This window comes from Alligator sinensis, unplaced genomic scaffold (genome assembly GCF_000455745.1).
Source record: "Alligator sinensis unplaced genomic scaffold, ASM45574v1 scaffold752_1, whole genome shotgun sequence".
Taxonomy (NCBI): Eukaryota; Metazoa; Chordata; order Crocodylia; family Alligatoridae; genus Alligator; species Alligator sinensis.
In genome coordinates, this window is record NW_005842000.1 from 283,959 (window position 1) to 301,401 (window position 17,443).

The 17,443-nt window shown below is 46.6% G+C and overlaps 2 protein-coding genes across 2 annotated transcripts in view; both read left to right on the forward strand.

Moving 5' to 3' along the window:
* Positions 1–2,456, forward strand: part of OGFR (opioid growth factor receptor) — a 15,049-nt gene extending 12,593 nt beyond the window's left edge. Inside the window, exon 10 of the mRNA XM_025201655.1 lies at positions 2,385–2,456. Coding sequence (XP_025057440.1) covers positions 2,385–2,456 — 72 coding nt within the window. The remainder of the gene's footprint in view (positions 1–2,384) is intronic.
* Positions 2,457–6,113: 3,657 nt separating this feature from the next.
* Positions 6,114–17,443, forward strand: part of COL9A3 (collagen type IX alpha 3 chain) — a 55,518-nt gene continuing 44,188 nt past the window's right edge. Inside the window, exons 1-5 of the mRNA XM_006021628.3 lie at positions 6,114–6,342; positions 7,637–7,705; positions 13,397–13,432; positions 13,921–13,992; positions 16,261–16,314. Coding sequence (XP_006021690.1) covers positions 6,277–6,342; positions 7,637–7,705; positions 13,397–13,432; positions 13,921–13,992; positions 16,261–16,314 — 297 coding nt within the window. The 5' untranslated portion in view covers positions 6,114–6,276. The remainder of the gene's footprint in view (positions 6,343–7,636; positions 7,706–13,396; positions 13,433–13,920; positions 13,993–16,260; positions 16,315–17,443) is intronic.

A 17,443-nucleotide genomic window follows, 5' to 3' on the forward strand; every position in this document is an offset into this window, starting at 1 on the left:
ATGTGATGGAGCAACCCAAATATTGCAAGGGCACCAGGGCAAGTGGAGGAAGAGCCACTGGCATCCTAAACACCAGGAGCAAGGTGGGTGACTCGTGCACCAAAGACCAATGGAAGAACACATCTTTTTTTGTCTAGAACAAACCCAGCCCCCCTGCCCCCTCACTCTTTTTTTAACTACTATAATGACTTAGCTGAGAACTAGCCACTGGTTATCCTCACCAGGAAAAATCTGCTTCCCAGGGAGAGCCTCTCGCCACCCGCCGTCACATTGGTATGTGATGTTCCAGGCAGGCTTCATTCAAGTCTGCTCTTTGCTGCTTTTCCAGTATGTTCTTTATTTTTTAAAGAAGAAAACAAAAAGTGTTTCCTCTTCTAATCTCTAGGTCAGAAGTCACGGATTAATGAATTAAAATGGTTGGGATACAGACACATCTGGTGTAAGCCACTTTGCTGGATATGTTTTATACCAAGCAACTTCTCTTTGCCACATTGGAAGTGGTTGCATCAATGCAGAGTTTGCTGGTTGGTCCCCTGGAAGAGTCTGATGCGAGGCCCTGGTCACCTTGGCGAGGCTCTGTGGAGCTGCTGGTAAAGATGTGCAGTGGTCTCAAGCGTCCTATTTGAAGCCTGGCACAGGACTCTGTTCTGCTGGTGTTTGCACGTGAAATGGGGCGTGGGTGATGAGCTTAATGTGTGTATGAAAGAACAAATAATATACCAGTGGGCAGGCAAGTTTTTTGCAGGGAATAAGACCGCTAATTCAATTGCAACCAGCAGCCAGTGTTCACCTTCAAGCAGGGGGCTGTTCTTTCCAGCATAAGTGCAGGGGTATCATGTATTTGCATTTCTGTAGGTCCTGGCAGGACTCGCCCAGACCGGAGATGCGAGCGAGAGCTATATCAGGGTTTACTTGATATATAGAGATAGATATATAGATAGATATATAGATATAGATATATCTATATAGAGATAGATATCTTACTCTCTCTGTATAGGTAGATATATATATCAAGCAACCTTAAAAGGAAGGGGATAGGGAATATATATATATTTCCTTCCCCCTCCCCTCCCCCCGCTTCCTTTTAGGAAGCATCCAGCTGCCTAAGCCTTCTCTTTCAGAGACCTGAGACTCACAGATGCTGTTTTTTTTTTTTCCCCTAGTTGTAAGCTCCTCTGTCCCCATGTTAAAATACAGAAACTAATATTTTTGCCATCCTTTTTTCACAGCCTTGCTAATAAATCAAACTGGTTTCTCAGGTACATTTTTCTACCGACTTTAGTTCCTTCAGCTTTGATAACATTGACTTCAATCTCTTTTTGGTAGGTCTACCTATAGTGGATGCTGGTAACGACCGTAACACTTGCTTGTCAGCTAGGAAACAGAACAAGTGTCCCCTCTCCTGCCCCTTCCAGGTGGTGAAAAATTTCTATTCTCATTTCTTGCCACCTGCTACTTGCATTTACACTGATATCACCTACCATTAATCATCTGTGCCCTGTATAGAATCAGCCAGTTCAAAAGAGTAATGTACAATTTAGCATTTTCTCTTGCACAAAGCATTAAGTTATTTTTGGTCGGGGATCTGTCATGCAGAGCAGAGAAGAAAAATTCCTGCATCTGAAAAGACTGGGCTTTGATGTTCGTTTAAATGGCTTCAGTATTTATAGTTTTGCTTTGTGGGGGGGTTGTTTTTTCTTAATGCCGTATGGTTTCTGTCGAGCACCGCTACTGCTTGGCTCAGTCATCCAGCTGGCACGAAGACGGAGTTGCACAATGTGGCGATCTGTGCTACTGCTCTTAAGAAGCTTTATCTTGTTGGGAATTTGATCCGTGATTTGCCTTCTCAACTTGTGGGGTCTGAGCCAGCATGACACTTAAACACGTGTGTAATTTTGAGCACATGAGTAGACTTCATTGCAATCAGTGGGCCTCCTCAGAGCTTTTAAGTGCCATGTTGGATAAAGGTCTTAACGAATACATTTTCAAAGTGTGCTTTTCTCTAGTAAGGAGAAAAAAAAAAAAGATGTTAATGATCCAAAAAGAATAAAACTAGTTGTAAATACGGAGGGAATTTAGTGAAAACACTTTTGTAAAGGTCAAATGCTTTTTATCATTGCTTTTTGTACATATTTGTAGTTGTGGTTTGGTTTTTTTTTATTTGAGGGATGAAATTTTCCCTTATGAATACTTGGCACACTTCACGTATCCAGTATGGCGATGTGTTTTAAAGGCGATCTCAATGGAAGCTTTGGTCTGGAGCAAAAATAATCGTCTGTTATGTTCAGGTTTAGGATTTCAACTGTCAAGTCTTTGAATGGGTTTGCAGAGGATATTTTTAGTGTTAATAGCTGTTCAGTGGACTCTATTGTTGTGTTTAACAGTGCATATTAAAGTACGACTTTGCAAACCGATTTCCAGTTTCATTTGTTGATGTTTTAAAGGATGCCTCCTGAAAGGCACTCATTTGCAAGAACATTTTGAAGACAAGCTTTTCCACTTAATGTCCCCTTTGGTGGGAGTTATCCAGGTGCTTTGTTCTTTCTGCTAATCTGCTGCCTTCTAAAATTAATTCTGGCTTCTGAACCCACTGTTTTCCTAGCTTGCTTTCTCACCTGTGTGCACCCACCCTACCTTCTCCATTTCTACTTACCTACCCCAAACCTACAACATGTATTGGTGGCCTTCTCCAGGATAGTAACTGTGGCAAATTCAAGTTACAAAACGAGCGTGCATGTATTACGGAGGTAATTTTCTATCCAGACTGCTGGCTGAGACAATGGGGAATTTTCTCTCCTGCTATATTGGGAAGGGAGAGAAGATTGCCTTCCATCTCAGGAACTGGACAGGGATTTGGTGGGATCGGGATGAAATTCCTAGACAGCCACTAGCTCTTTTGAGGAGGCTGCCTGTTCCCTGTGCCTCTGCTCCATGCCTACAGCATGGGAATGTGCATTGCCTCTAGTACTGGAGGGCTGTGAAGAGTGATCTAGTAAGATTACTGTGATCTAGTAACTTATATGTCCTTGTTACAAGAACTAGCTGGAAAGATGCTGCCACTTGTGCCTGCGGGGCTTAGCCGTATCTGGGTACAATCATTTCTCCAGCTACTCCAAGAGAGGGCACAGCATACGTTGCACACACAACCCCCCCTGCCAAAATGGTATTTCCATTGCAAAGTCGAGCACTGAAAGTTAAGAAATGCTAGCATTTGTGGCACAGATGAACTGAAATTGGCTCCATTTGCATATGTATTAAAATGGTCTTTAATTGCATAATCTCATACTAGTTTTTGACAGAGAAACCTCCCACAGCATTTTCTTTTAACAGAAGTGTGTGCGTGATTTTTTTTTTTTTCTTTTTTATTAAAGAAGAAAATGGGGAGGGAATAAACTTTATCCAAAAATAAAATCCCAAAATAAAATGATAAATACAATATGTTCTACAGTCATTGCCAAGCTGGGCACTTTGTAAGTCTTTACAGGCCTCTGCTGTGCTGAGTGAAAGGAATCGCTGATAGGAGCTGCAGTAGTGAATCATCCGGCAAGGGAGAGGAGGCTTGCTAATGTAATGTGTTTGATATACCCTGAGCCTCGAGTATTTTGGGTTCTGTCCCCGGTTTGGAAGAAGCGTGCGTCTAGTGTGGCCACAGGCCCTTCTGCTTCTGCACTGTCCATGCGCACACCCAGCCCTCAGCCAGTCCCGTCTCCTTCCCACTCCCTTTCTCTGCCGCCGCATTCCAGTAAATCTCTACCTTGTTCTTCCTGCTCGACATGGAGCCACCTGGGCTTCTCATCCCCATCCCCCAGGTTTGGATAAACCCAATCACGTGCCTGAGCGTACAAGTATCCTATATCCCTGAAGTAAGGGAGGAACCCAAGGGAAGGTGCTCTACTGCTGTACCTGTCAATGGAGGTAGCACGGGTGGGCTGCCAGGGTGGAGGCAAGGAGGGAGTTGGCCCATGGGGTGGCAGGTGCACTTGGGTGAAAGGGCTCCAGGGCCTAGTGTGCAAGAGGGAAGGAACTGAGTCCAAGGGTAAGACCTGCTCTGGGTGTGTGTCGGGGGGCGAAACCTGGGAGTTGCTGAACAGTGTTGGATGCTGTGGGGAGGATGAAGGTGAAGATAAGCGGATAAGTCAGCAGCACGGTGTGTCGTTGCAGGTGAAACTTCATCTACCCATTGGGACCCACCTGGAAGCTTCCACTGCCAGTTTAAGCCATGACATACCCCTGTGCGAAATGGAGGGGTTCCTCTTTTGCGCCTGTTTGAAATGTTTCCTACTGCCCGCACTGTGGAGGTGCGGCAGTATCTGTTCCCAATGCGGGGTGGGTTGGGGTGCCCACGCCTGTGCGACAGATAGGCAGGAGCTTCCATTTCTGGTGCCGATCTGGTATTTTATGGTAATGTGCAGTGAACGCTGCTTTCCATGTGAGCAGCCCTTCTGGCACGCTCGGGCACGTGCATCCTGCAATGCTCTGCCTCCCCTTTACGGCCTGCAGAGTGGGAAGAGCAGGGGTCTGACAGCAGCACTTTGCACGCCTTTCTCTGGTCTTGCACTGGTGCTAGCAGTGCTCAGAGGCAAATTAGCTCCATGTGGATTCGCTCCACGGTCGCAAGAGTGTATTGTCCATGCCAGCACCTCGAGCCTCCAGCTCCAGCACCTCGCAGCATGGGGGCATGGCAGAGCGCTTGGAGCTGCCCAGCAAAGAGGCCTCATCACCTCAAGATCATGCTATGAACTACACTGGACTGTTGCAGCTTGGCAGCTCCCCGAATTGTGCATCTTACTCCAAACGCATGCCAGGATGGCTGGAGGGACTGCTCCTGTTGCTTTTGGGTCCCCGGTAGAGTTATGGCTTGACAAGACAAGGAAGCACATTTTTGGTTTCTGTTTTTCTTTCCAGACATCCCTTCTTGGGACGAGAAGCAGAGACCTGCCGTTCCCTGCCCCTCCTAATACTGAGCACCTCACCTGGCTGTGCCAGGTAGAGAGAAACGTCCGGCTAGCTTCCTGTCTGCCCCCTTCTCTCTCTTGGATTAACAGAGCAAATGTCTGCATTAGGAAGCTACCGCTAAGTGGTGCATTTGCTTTCTCTGCTTTGCGAGACGGTCTCTGTTCTGGCAGAACTTTGCATCTCTCCTTCTCCTGCCCCACCAGCTCCCTTGCCTGTGCTTTCTTCCAGCGATGTGTAGTAGACACAGAAGACGGGCCAGTGAGGTGGGAAGTCTTGTCCATCCTGCAGTGGGACTATCCTCTCCGTGTCGAAGGAGTCTCCAGTGGAAAAAAGAGAAATAGGCAATGATACAGTTGCATCAAAATGAGCTGCACCGCTCCCCTGGTCCCAACACTTTTCTCTTCCTCGTGGATATTCTCTGCTTCCACCTCTTCCCAGCAGTCCTCCTCTTTGGATGAAAATCATCTTCCTTAGCAAACACAGGAAAGCATGTAGGACCATTGTTCATATGCTAGTGTCATGGAGGGCCTAAGATCTGTTGTCTCCGTGTCATGCCCCTGTTGCAAACATAGGTCAAAGGCAGGTCTGGAGTTTTCTTTTTCCTTTTTAAGGCTTTTCCTTGGTCTTTGCTGTGGCGGCTCTCCTTTCAGCCCCAGGTGTAGCACACCTCCACACAACCAACCAGATGCTCTTTTGAGGCTCCAAGTAAAAATAAAGATGCTAAATATGTAAGAAAGCACTGAGTGAAGTAAGGACCTGTGCTATTGCCCCTTTACAGGGGCCCATACATTTTTCTCAGGAAATCAAAGAGCCACAGGTGTTGAGTAAATCTTCATTTCTGCTGCCCTTCATTTCTCCAGTGGATCGCAAACAACTTGCATCTGGTCCAGACCAGACCAAATGGATGTCTACGTATCCCGAGAAGAGGGATCTTCATTTTACCTCCTTAGGTGTTTGCCACGTGGGCTGGGGCAAGTCCAGTCCTCTCCTGGTTCAAAGGGTCTCCTCCCTCTTGGCTCCTGGCAGGAGGCTGTGCTCCTCCTTTCATGACTGCCTGCCACTCTGCAGTTTGGCCCCTCTCCTTTCCCCACCTCCTCTGCCTGCAACCTGGTTTCTCTCCCTCTCTCCTTCCCTCTGAGCTCAGCCCCTCTCGCCTGCCTGTGTTTCCGAGCTCTGCCCCCTCCAGCTGGAGACTCGGGTTTATCTGGAGGCAGAGGGGACTCATTTGGGAGCTGAGATCCGGGACGTGAAGGAAGGAGCCGTTGAAACCAAGAGAAGAGAAAGGGTTTAGGAGCTACGAAGGGACAGAGCCTGGAGACCATGGCTGGATTCTCAGCTCTGGGGCTGCTCTTTCTTTTTCAGCTATTAGCCACATCCTCAGCTCAGGTAAGAATTTTCTTTTACATCTAATGGCCAAAACCACCAGCCACTGCAGTGAGCATTGCATCAAGAAGCAAGAGTATTACAGAGCTGCAGGGTGAAGTGCACTGCACATCCTACTGCACATCTTATTAAAGTTTGTGTCTAAAACTAAGACAGGGTACCGCTTGGGCATTTCTGTCTGTAGGTGCCTCGCAGTTGGAGAAACAGTGTTTGCATTCACATTGGCAGGCATTGAATACATGCTCCAGGAAACAGACCCTGCTACTTTTGAAATGTCGCTACAGGAGCCATCCTCCCAGTTGTATCACTGCAAAGAAAACCTCCCAGACAAAAGACAGTGTTGACCTAAAGAAAGCAGTTTTGCTTTACTTTACAGTATCATGTTGCTCACTAAACGAAAAATCTCGTGTCATCTCGCTCTTCATCTTATTCAGAGATTTTTTTTCCCCTCTTTCCCTTAGTTGGTCTATTTTTAAAGCATCTTTAGGAAAAGCACATTGAATCCTTATTTGAAACTATGTGCATTCATAGCAAGCGCCCTGATCGTGGCATTAATTCTCTAACGTATCACGCGGGAAAACCTTTCCATGTGGGTTTTTGTATTGCATTCACGAAGGAATTTTTGCAGCCTGGCTCAGGAATTTGGAGCCGACCCTCATCTGGTGGGAGCAGAACTGGCTCCACAATGAACCTTTGTTCCCTGAAGCTGGATGGCAGGTTACTCTTGGGAGTCATTTCCACAGAGCAGGCGTTTGTAGAGCCCCTCTTCCCCCACCCCTGCTCCAAAAAGCCAAACTTCTGTCCGGCTTAGAGAAGAAACTACCCAAGAGTGGTTTGTTTAACTCTGCTTTTCTGCACACTGTCCCTGCAAGCTCTCTCTCTAACTGGTCCCCCGTAGAAAGGGGCTCACTTTGAACGCTGAGTACATGCCCATGTGTACGCACGCTATTCTAGCACGGGTAGGCATGCCTTTTTCTTCTGTGTCTCCAGTGCAAGCTGGGTTTGGGACTTAGGAAGCCAGACCCTATCAAACCAAGTTCCTCGAGGGACCCTGCCTGTTTCCAAACTGACATGGGTTCAAGAGCAAATAAAATTGCTGTAAGCTTTTCAGTTCAGTAGACTTGCTCCTATCCAGAGGAGATGGGCTGGGTGTCCCATATGTGTGGAAGATGTGCTCAGATTTTTAATGTGCAAGGCTTGAAAAATCCTATCCTGAGCTCTTACTTTCCCTGATCTCCAACCTGCTCTGCTGGGCTCTTCTAATGCAAAATCTCTCTCTTTCCCCCGACTCTCCCAGAGAGCAGGACCACGAGGCCCTCCTGGACCAAAAGGACTCCCTGGATCACCTGGCAAGGACGGCATCGATGTGAGTGTTGTACGGCAGGGGGCATCCACATCTGGGGGAGGGGAGCGGAGCGGAGGTGGAGCAAGGGGAGGACTCATTTTCATGGAGGAGTTCTTCTACTTCTCCAGCCTTCCAGACAGAAGCTCCAGCCAAAAAACAGCCCATCTGCCATGTGCAAAGAGGCAAAGTGCACTATCCTGCAGGAGACTCAGGTGCTGAGTACCTGGAGATAGCTTCCAGTACCTTGCAGGTCCAAGCCCTCAGTGCCATCTAAGATTTCATGGTGCATACAACAAGGAGGCTTTCTGAACTTTCCAAACCTCTTTTAGCTCCTCTCTGGCGCCTGGGTGGGACATAGTTTGAAGGCTGGAGGACAGCGGTGGGTTTAGTGCAGCGTGCAGTACACTGAACGGTGTTGTTGCATGCATAGCATGTTGTGTATTTTGTTTCAAATATTGCAGACCCCCCTGGGTCTCTAAGACACCCTCTGGAAAACAGAATTCAATACATAGGACTAGACTGCATCCTACCGGTGTTACAGCCCAGGCTTCAGTAAAGTTACTCCAGGTTTACGTCGGTGTGATGGAGATCACGATCTGGCCCATCAGTTCCTATGGAAATGTATGTTTCTTTAGTCATAGGAAAACACAGGAAAGTCTATAGACTATATTTTTGGGGTAAAATTCCTTATTATTGACCTTTCCCCATGGCTGCTGGGGCAGCAGCTCGGCTGCTGCAGGCTGTAGTGCACAAGGAAACCTTGTCCTACTGTTGTCAGTTGATGTTTCCACTGAGATGAAACACCTTGGCTATTTGTAGCCACTGGATAAAGACAGTATTTTTGCTTTCCATCCTACTGCAGTGGATCAAACCGTTTCAAGAAAACTGGATATTTCAGATCCTATCAGCCAGATTACGTTCATTCATGCTGTTTGTGCCTAACTCCATGATCTGCTCAGCCCTTTAGGCAGACTTGCAAACTTCTGCTTGTCCCAGGGAGCTAATTTGGTTTCAGCTGAAAAGGCCAAAAAGCTAGACTTGTTCTCCTCAAGGTAAAGGGTGAACAAGGAGGTTTTGTGTCTACGACTGTACATGTGTATAAGCATTTTGCAAGACTGAACTTATATAAAAACCTCTCTGTTTCTGCAGCCCGTCCCCTACCCATGTTCCTAGATGAAAGAAAATCATTTTATTCAATATGTTTATTCTACTTTTGCAACGGTGGATGGTTTAGAGGAGGAAGATCAGGAATTCCTATCTGCCTTTGGGGAATATAAAAGTAAGGGGATGCAATTTAAAGTGATAGAGGGCAAAGGAAGCACTTGCATGACGCCCGATTTAACCTGTGGAACTCATTGCCACAAGGTATTGTCACAAGGTATTGTAGATAAGGGGTATTCAGGGAAGGATTGGCTTTATCTAAGGAGAACAGCCAGAGTGATTAAAGGAAGACAACGAATCCTGGGAGGCGTTGAGACCTCCATGCTTCAGGCTGCATTAAATTCTAGCTAGTTTCAGGCACTTCTCCCCGCTTGTCTTATAAGAGCTTTTATGGGATTTCTTGAACTTTCCTCAGCAGCAGTTACTTCTGCCAGCTGCCAGCAACAGGATTGTGAGCCAAGTGAGGGACTGGTATGATCCAGGGGGGCAATGCCTGTGTCACAATTGCTAGGGGATTTATTGAACAAATTCCCACTGACATAGGAATTGGCGTCAAACTGTATTTTAATAATCCAAAGATCATAATGCAGCCAAGATGCTCCTACTGATGTGCAAGGATTGTTTAGATAGCAGTGTAGGGTGTGATGTCAGTTTTTCTCACCCAGAAAGAAAAAGGAAAGAAAATATTTTTTTTCCCCATGCCATACACATGGTGTTTGCTTCCAGAAACTGAGCCCCATGTCTTCAGAGGATGTGCTCTTCTGGGGGCCTCTGTTCTCGAGTCCTAGCCTCTTCCACCTAGCAGGCATTGAAGTGGTACTTTCTTAGGATTGCACATAGATGCCTAATATCACCTCACTAGAGTCCCTGAAAAACCATTCACACAAAAAAGTGGGTGGATGGGTCTGTAGTGTTTATTGTGACTCAGTCTTAAGGCTCAGGTGAAGGCATATCAGAAAAGAAGATGCACCAGGGATCATCCAGGGACTCGAGCAGCATGGAATAGGATTGACCTTAAGCACTGAGATAACTAAGTGCCTCTTTATGCTACTTACGAGGTATCAGAGTCTGGTCGTTGGGGCCTGAACACGGGTAGCTCTAGTCTGAATCAAGTCTGAGAACCCAAACCCTGTAGTCCTGGTCCAGGGCTGGCGTGTGTAAAGTTTGAGAGCGTTTACCATGTGAAGAATGCAGGATGTATCTCATATGCTTCATTTAGCTGCATATGAGCTAAATGAAGCATGCAAATGAAGGATGTAGCAAGACCAAAAAGGAAACCATCCTTTCCTAGAGTCCTAAATGGGAGATGCTCCTCCGTCCTTCAGCATCCGATTTTGCTAGCACCTCTTATCATGATGATTCCCCTGGATTTGCCTTGAGCCTCCTGTGATTGGTGTGCAGTGCAGTGGCATGGCCTTCTGCGGAAAGAGCAGCCTTTTTCCTGCCGCAGCGCTCTTAGAAGGCATTTATGGTGCGTGCAGCCCCACATCGCTGTGCCCTTTTACAGCACTGAAAACCGAGGGTCCTGTTGAAGATGGTGCCTTAAACGAAGAGTAGCGGTGTGAAGTCTAACACTGCGAAGAACAAAATTGCTATTTTACTCTATACCAGTGAGATTTCAAAAAACACACACGATCAAAACTATTCTTGATCATTTTAAAATATTGCACTTTCTCTGTGGATTCATTTGGGGGGTTTTTTTTTTGTTTTCCTTCCTATTATTTCTCCAAATCATCCCAGCCAGGTTCTGTTTAGAGGGGGCGGTTAAAGAAACAGCAAAATCTCACAACAGCCTCTGCGGCTGGATGCATGCTGCAAAAATGTACAGCAGCTACCTTCATGTAGGCCCTACACAGGGAGCGGTACATAATACACAACTGAATTATTCAAGCCAACCGTGCCCAAGCCTCAGATGAACCCAACGCTAGCTGTGCCATTGCCAAGAGCTCCTTGTTTCACTTTTGCCTTTCAGGAGGTGCTATACCTTTCAGTCCCATTGAAGTCTCCGATAATTATACCTTTTAAAATACTGCATGTTCCATGCTCCGTAACGAGGTAATTGCTCAGCTCCCTAGAATAGACGGGGTGTGTCGTGAATTAAACCAGCTACCTAAGACTTCCTTTGCATTAGCTCCAGGCGTGTAATGTTAAAGAAACTATTGTCAGTTTTCTAAAAGCAGTTTTTTTCCCCTTAATACAGTCTTGCTGAGAATAAGTAAACTGGCTTCCCTCTCACATAACACTGGAGACAATTATGCTGTTGCTGACGGCAGTTGCTTCTGATTCACTACCGATGCTGACGGTGATCTGCTAGTAGAGGGGTAAAATAAAATACCAGGCTCCAATTCTGACTAGACTTTGGTACCACAAACCCCGGTACCCCTGCAAAGTCCTTGGTTCAGTTGAGGCCCAGGACAGTGGCTTTCTCTAAGCTTGTAGCCTTACTGCCAAGTCTGGGTATCGCTGACGCCTTTGAGGAAGGGGCACAGAGATGGCAATGTCTGGGGGGAAGAGGCTAAACCTACTTATTGCCATTCATAACTGCTATTCCAAACCAGCCGTCTCAACAGAACTGCTCCCTTCATTTTTGTTAGCAAAGAGCTTTCCCAGCTTGGAAAACGATGTCTATTTATGGCAGGTTTGTGGGCAAAGTACTGCAGTGGGATTGCTTCAGCAAGCATGAGCACAAAGATGCCCTCTGTTTGCTGCCTGTCCAGCCTGTGCCTGCTCTCCATCACTGCAAGATGCAAATCCCTGTGCTCTCACTGGAGGCAGTCGGACCAAAGGTGGGGCCGTGGGGGTTGCATGGGCTTTCCAGTTGCTAATTCAGGAACTATAGAGCGATTATACAGACTTCCACGTTAGCTTGTGCCTTCATAGCTCCCTACTGTGAGGCCCACTTGGACAATCTCTCCCTTCACATCTTCCTCCTGCTAAGACATTTTGCACCTCGGGCCTCCCCAGCAAACATAATTAACAAAAGATTAGTATTAAATTACACTTCTTTCTAGTATCCTGGCTCTGTTTCCCTTCCCAGATATCCTTTTGCCCTTGGAAGTTTCTTTGCCTAGAGTTCAGTCGTTGCATCGTCAGCCAAGAGCACTCTCAAATGAATTGCTTGCATAGTTGTTAAAATCTGAAGGAGGATGGCTCGTGGCTTCACTCCTGCGCATTGAGAGGTGGTCTTGCAGGTAAATCCTTGAAGTGATGTTTGCAGTTTCCTGCAGGTAGGCATCACTAGGGTTTGAGGCACAGGGAAAAATGATTAATATTCCTCTGTCTTCAATATTCTGCTCACATAAGAGAAACTCTCCGGGTCGTGTTATGCTCCAAGAAGCTAATGCCTCCCTTTTCTGCCCTTTGTGCTGGGTGCCCTGCGCCAGAGGGGATGTGACTGGAGGTGCCTCCAGCTTTAGACCCCAAACCATGGCAGCAGGGTCATAGGAGGAGAAAAGGTCCATTATGGCCATTGGTGCGGCCTCTCCTAGGGCCCAACTCAGACAGATCTGAGGCATCTTGAATGTGCTTGAGTAACCCAGTTATATGCTTGCTTTCATTATTTAATAAGAAAATGATCCTTCCAAAGCACTCAGACCATTAGACCGCACTTTGCCCTTCTAGTCGTTCTGTAACAGAAGATGATCACATCTTTCAGGAAATGAAGATAAAGTACAAATTGCACATGTTCCTTCCTACTGTTTTGCCTTGGGCCAAATATGTGCAGCATCCCAGTGGCTGGGAGCAGGCAGGAATAACCCCAGTGGAAGTGGCTCCTTTGTTGCAAGGACTTAGCTCTAGTCAACCAGTTGAAAGTGTTTTTCACTGCCTTTGTCCCATTATTTTCATGGTCTGAGTTGAAACTGGCCTGCCAGAGATGTGTCACCAATAGGGTGCAAAGGGGAGATGGAAAGCCCTATCTGGAAACTCGTTTGGCTTTGGCCCTGATTTTTGCAACTGAATGGGATGGAAATCAGTTTTCTGTCCGTCTTCCCTTGAAAATTGAATCCTAACGCTAGAGCCTTTGAACGCTTCTTCACACATGTAACCTGATCAATGGTTTATTGTCTCAAGTCCTCTGGGGAGTGTCACAAGCCCTCGGGCTGCGCCTCAGCGTTTCACTTTGCATTTAGCTAAGTCAGCAGAGAAATATGCACAAGCTTGAGCAGCCAGACAGCTTCTTCCCTGCTCCGTCTGCAAAAAATCTCTGGGTCTGGGATCACCCACGCTCCTGGACCAGCCTTCAGAATCGATGGATGTACCTGGAGAAGCCGGTACATAGCATTTGGGTTTTGCTAAATCTGCTAGTGCAAGCATGGCAGATTTTGAAGGGCTCTGATCCCTTCTACAGTGTGGTGGGGTCAGCAGTTTCAGTGCATCATAAGCACCTGGATGTCCCTGTAATGGGCACTTCAGTCCAAATGACGGCAATTCTCAGCACGAGGCTGGGGAGAGATTTGAGTCTGCTGCTGCCTATGCAAATGGTGGCTGCAAAGATACAGGGATGGAGAGAGATCTGAGTGCTAATATTGATGTCTTTTCTCATTCCCTTAGGGAGAACCTGGCCCACCTGGCTTGCCTGGCCCAACAGTAAGTATTTACGCAGCATCAACTGTCTTATTTTCTCTTGTAAATCTGCCGCAAGGAAATAATGCTTGTGAATCACTCATTTTCCAGCAATAAGAGTCATCAGCAGCACTTTCTCCCTCTCAGTCTGTAGGAGAACTCCTACACATGTTTAGCGAGCAGGCTAAGGGGGAACGACAGCTTGTCGTCAGCACTGAACCTGAGAAGAAGCGTCCTCGTAGCTAGGAGAGCAGATGGTTTGAGACGAAGGCCAAGGAGAACAGAGTTAAAATCAGGAATAAGCAGGTTCACAGGGAGATGCTCCAAAGTGTATGAGCGTGTATGGGATTTGCATGTAGATGAATTATGAAATCTAATTTATTTAGCAGAAAGTCTCCTGTGTCACAGGGCATGACATTAATATTTTAAGAAAGGATCTTATCACTGTCTCACTTACATCAGGGCATGTGTTGGTAATTATATTAACAGTCATTGTCTGTTATCTGGTTTAGGGACCTAAAGGTGCACCAGGGAAGCCTGGAAAGCGTGGAGATGCTGGGTTACCTGGCCTTCCTGGAGTGGATGTGAGTATTTCAGCTTATTCTCCTGGATTCTTCAAGCACTTTCTGTTGGCATGGGCATTTTTCCAAGGCAGCTTGTCAACTTGCACTAAATCTACTGGAGCAGCAAATGTGGGTACTGAACTGAATCAGAGTCTTGTACGCCAGGAGAAATCTGAAAAGACAACTGGACTGTCAGCAAATCTGAATTATTGTTGGGGTTTGCAACATGTTATTTCATGCAGCATTATGTCAAAACCTACAGCATCGCTGGTGCACCATAGGACCGAGCTGTCTGTGACCTGTTTGGATCACAAGACCAGCACTTCATCTTCATGGGAACTCTGTCCAGAGAGCCGTTGCCTCTCGTTATAGTTTCAGATGATTTGAGACAGGTAAAACATTTGCATCGTCAGGTGTTTTTTGTGCTGGCAACTGAGTCTGCCTTTGCTTGCGTTCTTTGTACCCGGCTAAATCAAGGGACAAATTGACAAGATTTCGGGTTTCTTTCAGGCTCTGTTACCAGTTGATCCAGATTCTCAAGCTTCAGACTAAGCGTATTCAGTCCTTTAAGGATTTTGTTGGATGTCTGTGACTTTCCAGGACAGAAAAAAACAAGTTACTAAAATCTCTGACAGGAGTGTTGTTTAATCAAGTGAAGAAAGAGTTGCATATTTTCTGAACCAAAAATGGGGAAACAAAACATTAAACGGTTCAGGCTTGGTCAGCAAGCTAAGTTCTTTCCGAATGCAGGAATTTAGCCCAAATTCATATTTTTGAATCCCTCTGTTTTCCATGGTTTAGTGTGTGTGCACTCCTGGCTTTCAGGACAAATAAGGCCAGGCTGTTGTAACCATGCTACCAAAAACAAGGCACTTGTATTATATCTAGTAGTGTTGATGTAATAACAGACTGAACAGTCATCCATGGATGCACTGCAATGCAGCATTATTCCTTACCATCCTTCTGCTCACTGTGCATTGTCTCTGCCTTTTAACTATCATATATTTACCCTTCTTGTGAGGACGGACTAGGTTCATGCAGAGATCTGCAGCTTCCAGAGTCGCTGCCTAGTTGCTGCCTGCCGGCAAACATCTAAGCTGGTGACATCCAGCTCTACATCCATTGACCCAGACTCTGTAACATTGTACTGCTCCGGCAGGGTACAGCCCTGGAAGTGAAACCGGCTTGAAAGAGGCTGTGTCTGCTTTCATCTCCCTGCTAAAAGAAATTCTAGCCAAGCAAGAGTAAATTATCTGACCTGTGCAGGGTTTCAGTGTTTGGGCTGCAAACACAGTGAAGATATTCTCAAATGCAAGCTTATTTATCTAAAAAGTGTTATAAGAATCTTTTTATTACTATATATATAGTAAAGATTAAAACTATATATATAGTGTGTATGTGTGTGTGTGTGTGTAGCTGTAGATACTACAAGAGAAAAGGAAGGTGTACAATCACAGTTGATTATGGGGAACAGTTCAACATCTTGCCACCGAAATCAAAGCTAAGATCACTCAACGGGAGAAGTCTTTGCAGAATGAGACCTTACAAGACAACCTTTTCAAATTAAACTGAGCCTCGGGATTAAGTGAGAGAGGCTGGAAATTTATGGGCTGCAGGCAACAAATAGATGACGACTGAATTTTTTTTTCTTAACATTTTTTTAACATTTTCACAATGTATTTTTAAACTTCCTGTTCCAAGTCGCAGGCATAACGATCAGTGCAGTAACTATTTTAAAATGACTAATTGATGGAATCTTTTTAACAGCCATATGGGCTTTGGTCATTTACTTAAGTGATAAATTAGACAAAACACTTTATTTTTTAAGAACCGGTTGTTATAGAATCATACAATTTAAGGGAAAACCCCTATGGGTAACAAGCGTTCAAAACTGGGTATAAAAGGTGCATTTGCTGACAGTCATATACATCCACCGTGCGTGTGAACCGTGCATGTGCAAACCAGGTACCTGCATGGGTTCGGTGGGTAGTGAGGAAGTATACAGACTTACACGGGCACCTGTTGAAACTTGCTTTGCCCTACATGTTAGCTCTAGTGAGCTGGTCACTGCTATGGTGTATTTAATTAATATGCCACATGAGTAGAAAAACTTCACACACTTCCAGTTCCTTCTCTGATATCTGATTTAGGGCAAAGTGACCTGGATTTCCTAGGGTTTGGCTGCCTATGCCTAACCCCATAAAGCTCCTTTGTAATCATGACGGGCTGGGGTGGGTTCTCAAAGTGCTTTGCTTCCTTGTCTCATCCCTTCTTTTTATCCCTTCTCAGGGTTTAACAGGAGCTGATGGCCCACCTGGCTCAAATGGGCCACCAGGAGACAGAGTAAGTACGAGGAACCGAATCCTTCATCTGTTTAAACTAAAGTGCTCCAGGTGCCATCCAACGGGGATTTCTAGTCTTTGTGTAGTCAGGCAATGCGCTGGTGTGGATGTGATACACGTGTGTGCCCCTACAAGCCCCTTGGAGTCTTAAAACTAACATCTCCTCTTTTCCCCCAAATTGTTCCTTCCAAGCCATGCACAGGGTCAGGGGGGCGTATTGGGGGTGGGAAACTATAGGCCAGTCAGTCTTACCTTGATCCTGGGCAAGCTGTTCGAGAAAATTATTCTGGCACACATCCAGGAGGGGCCGGCAGGGAAATGCATGCTCAGGGGCAACCAGCACGGGTTCATCAGCGGCAGGTCATGTCAGACCAACCTGGTGGCCTTCTACGATCAGGTCACTAAATCATTGGATGCAGGGGTAGCAGTGGATATAGTCTTCCTGGACTTCCGGAAGGCTTTCGACACTGTCTCTCACCCCGTTCTCATTAGGAAACTGGGGGACTGTGGCGTAGACACCCACACAGTCCAATGGGTCGCCAACTGGCTAGAGAGCCACACCCAGAGGGTGGTAGTGGATGGGTCCTTCTCGGCCTGGAAGGACGTGGGCAGTGGGGTCCCGCAGGGCTCGGTCCTCGGGCCCGTCCTGTTCAACATCTTCATCAGTGATTTGGATGAGGGGGTGCAAAGCACCCTGTTCAAATTTGCTGATGACACCAAGATGTGGGGGGATGCGGGCACGATAGAAGGGAGCAACAGGCTACAGTCAGACCTTGACAGGTTACAAGGATGGGTGGAGGAGAACAGGATGGGGTTCAACACAGACAGGTGCAAGGTGATGCACCTGGGGAGAAACAACCGGCACCATACTACAGGCTGGGGAACTCCCCTTTTGTCAGCACGGAGGTGGAAAAGGATCTTGGAGTCATTATTGACTCCAAGATGAACATGGCTCGGCAGTGTGGGGAGGCGGCTAGGAAGGCCAACTGTACCTTGTCGTGCATCCACAGATGCATTTCAAGCAGGACCAAGGAGGTGATCCTCCCCCTCTATGCGGCACTGGTCAGGCCGCAGCTGGAGCGCTGCGTCCAGTTCTGGGAGCCGCACTTCAGGAGGGATGTGGACAGCAT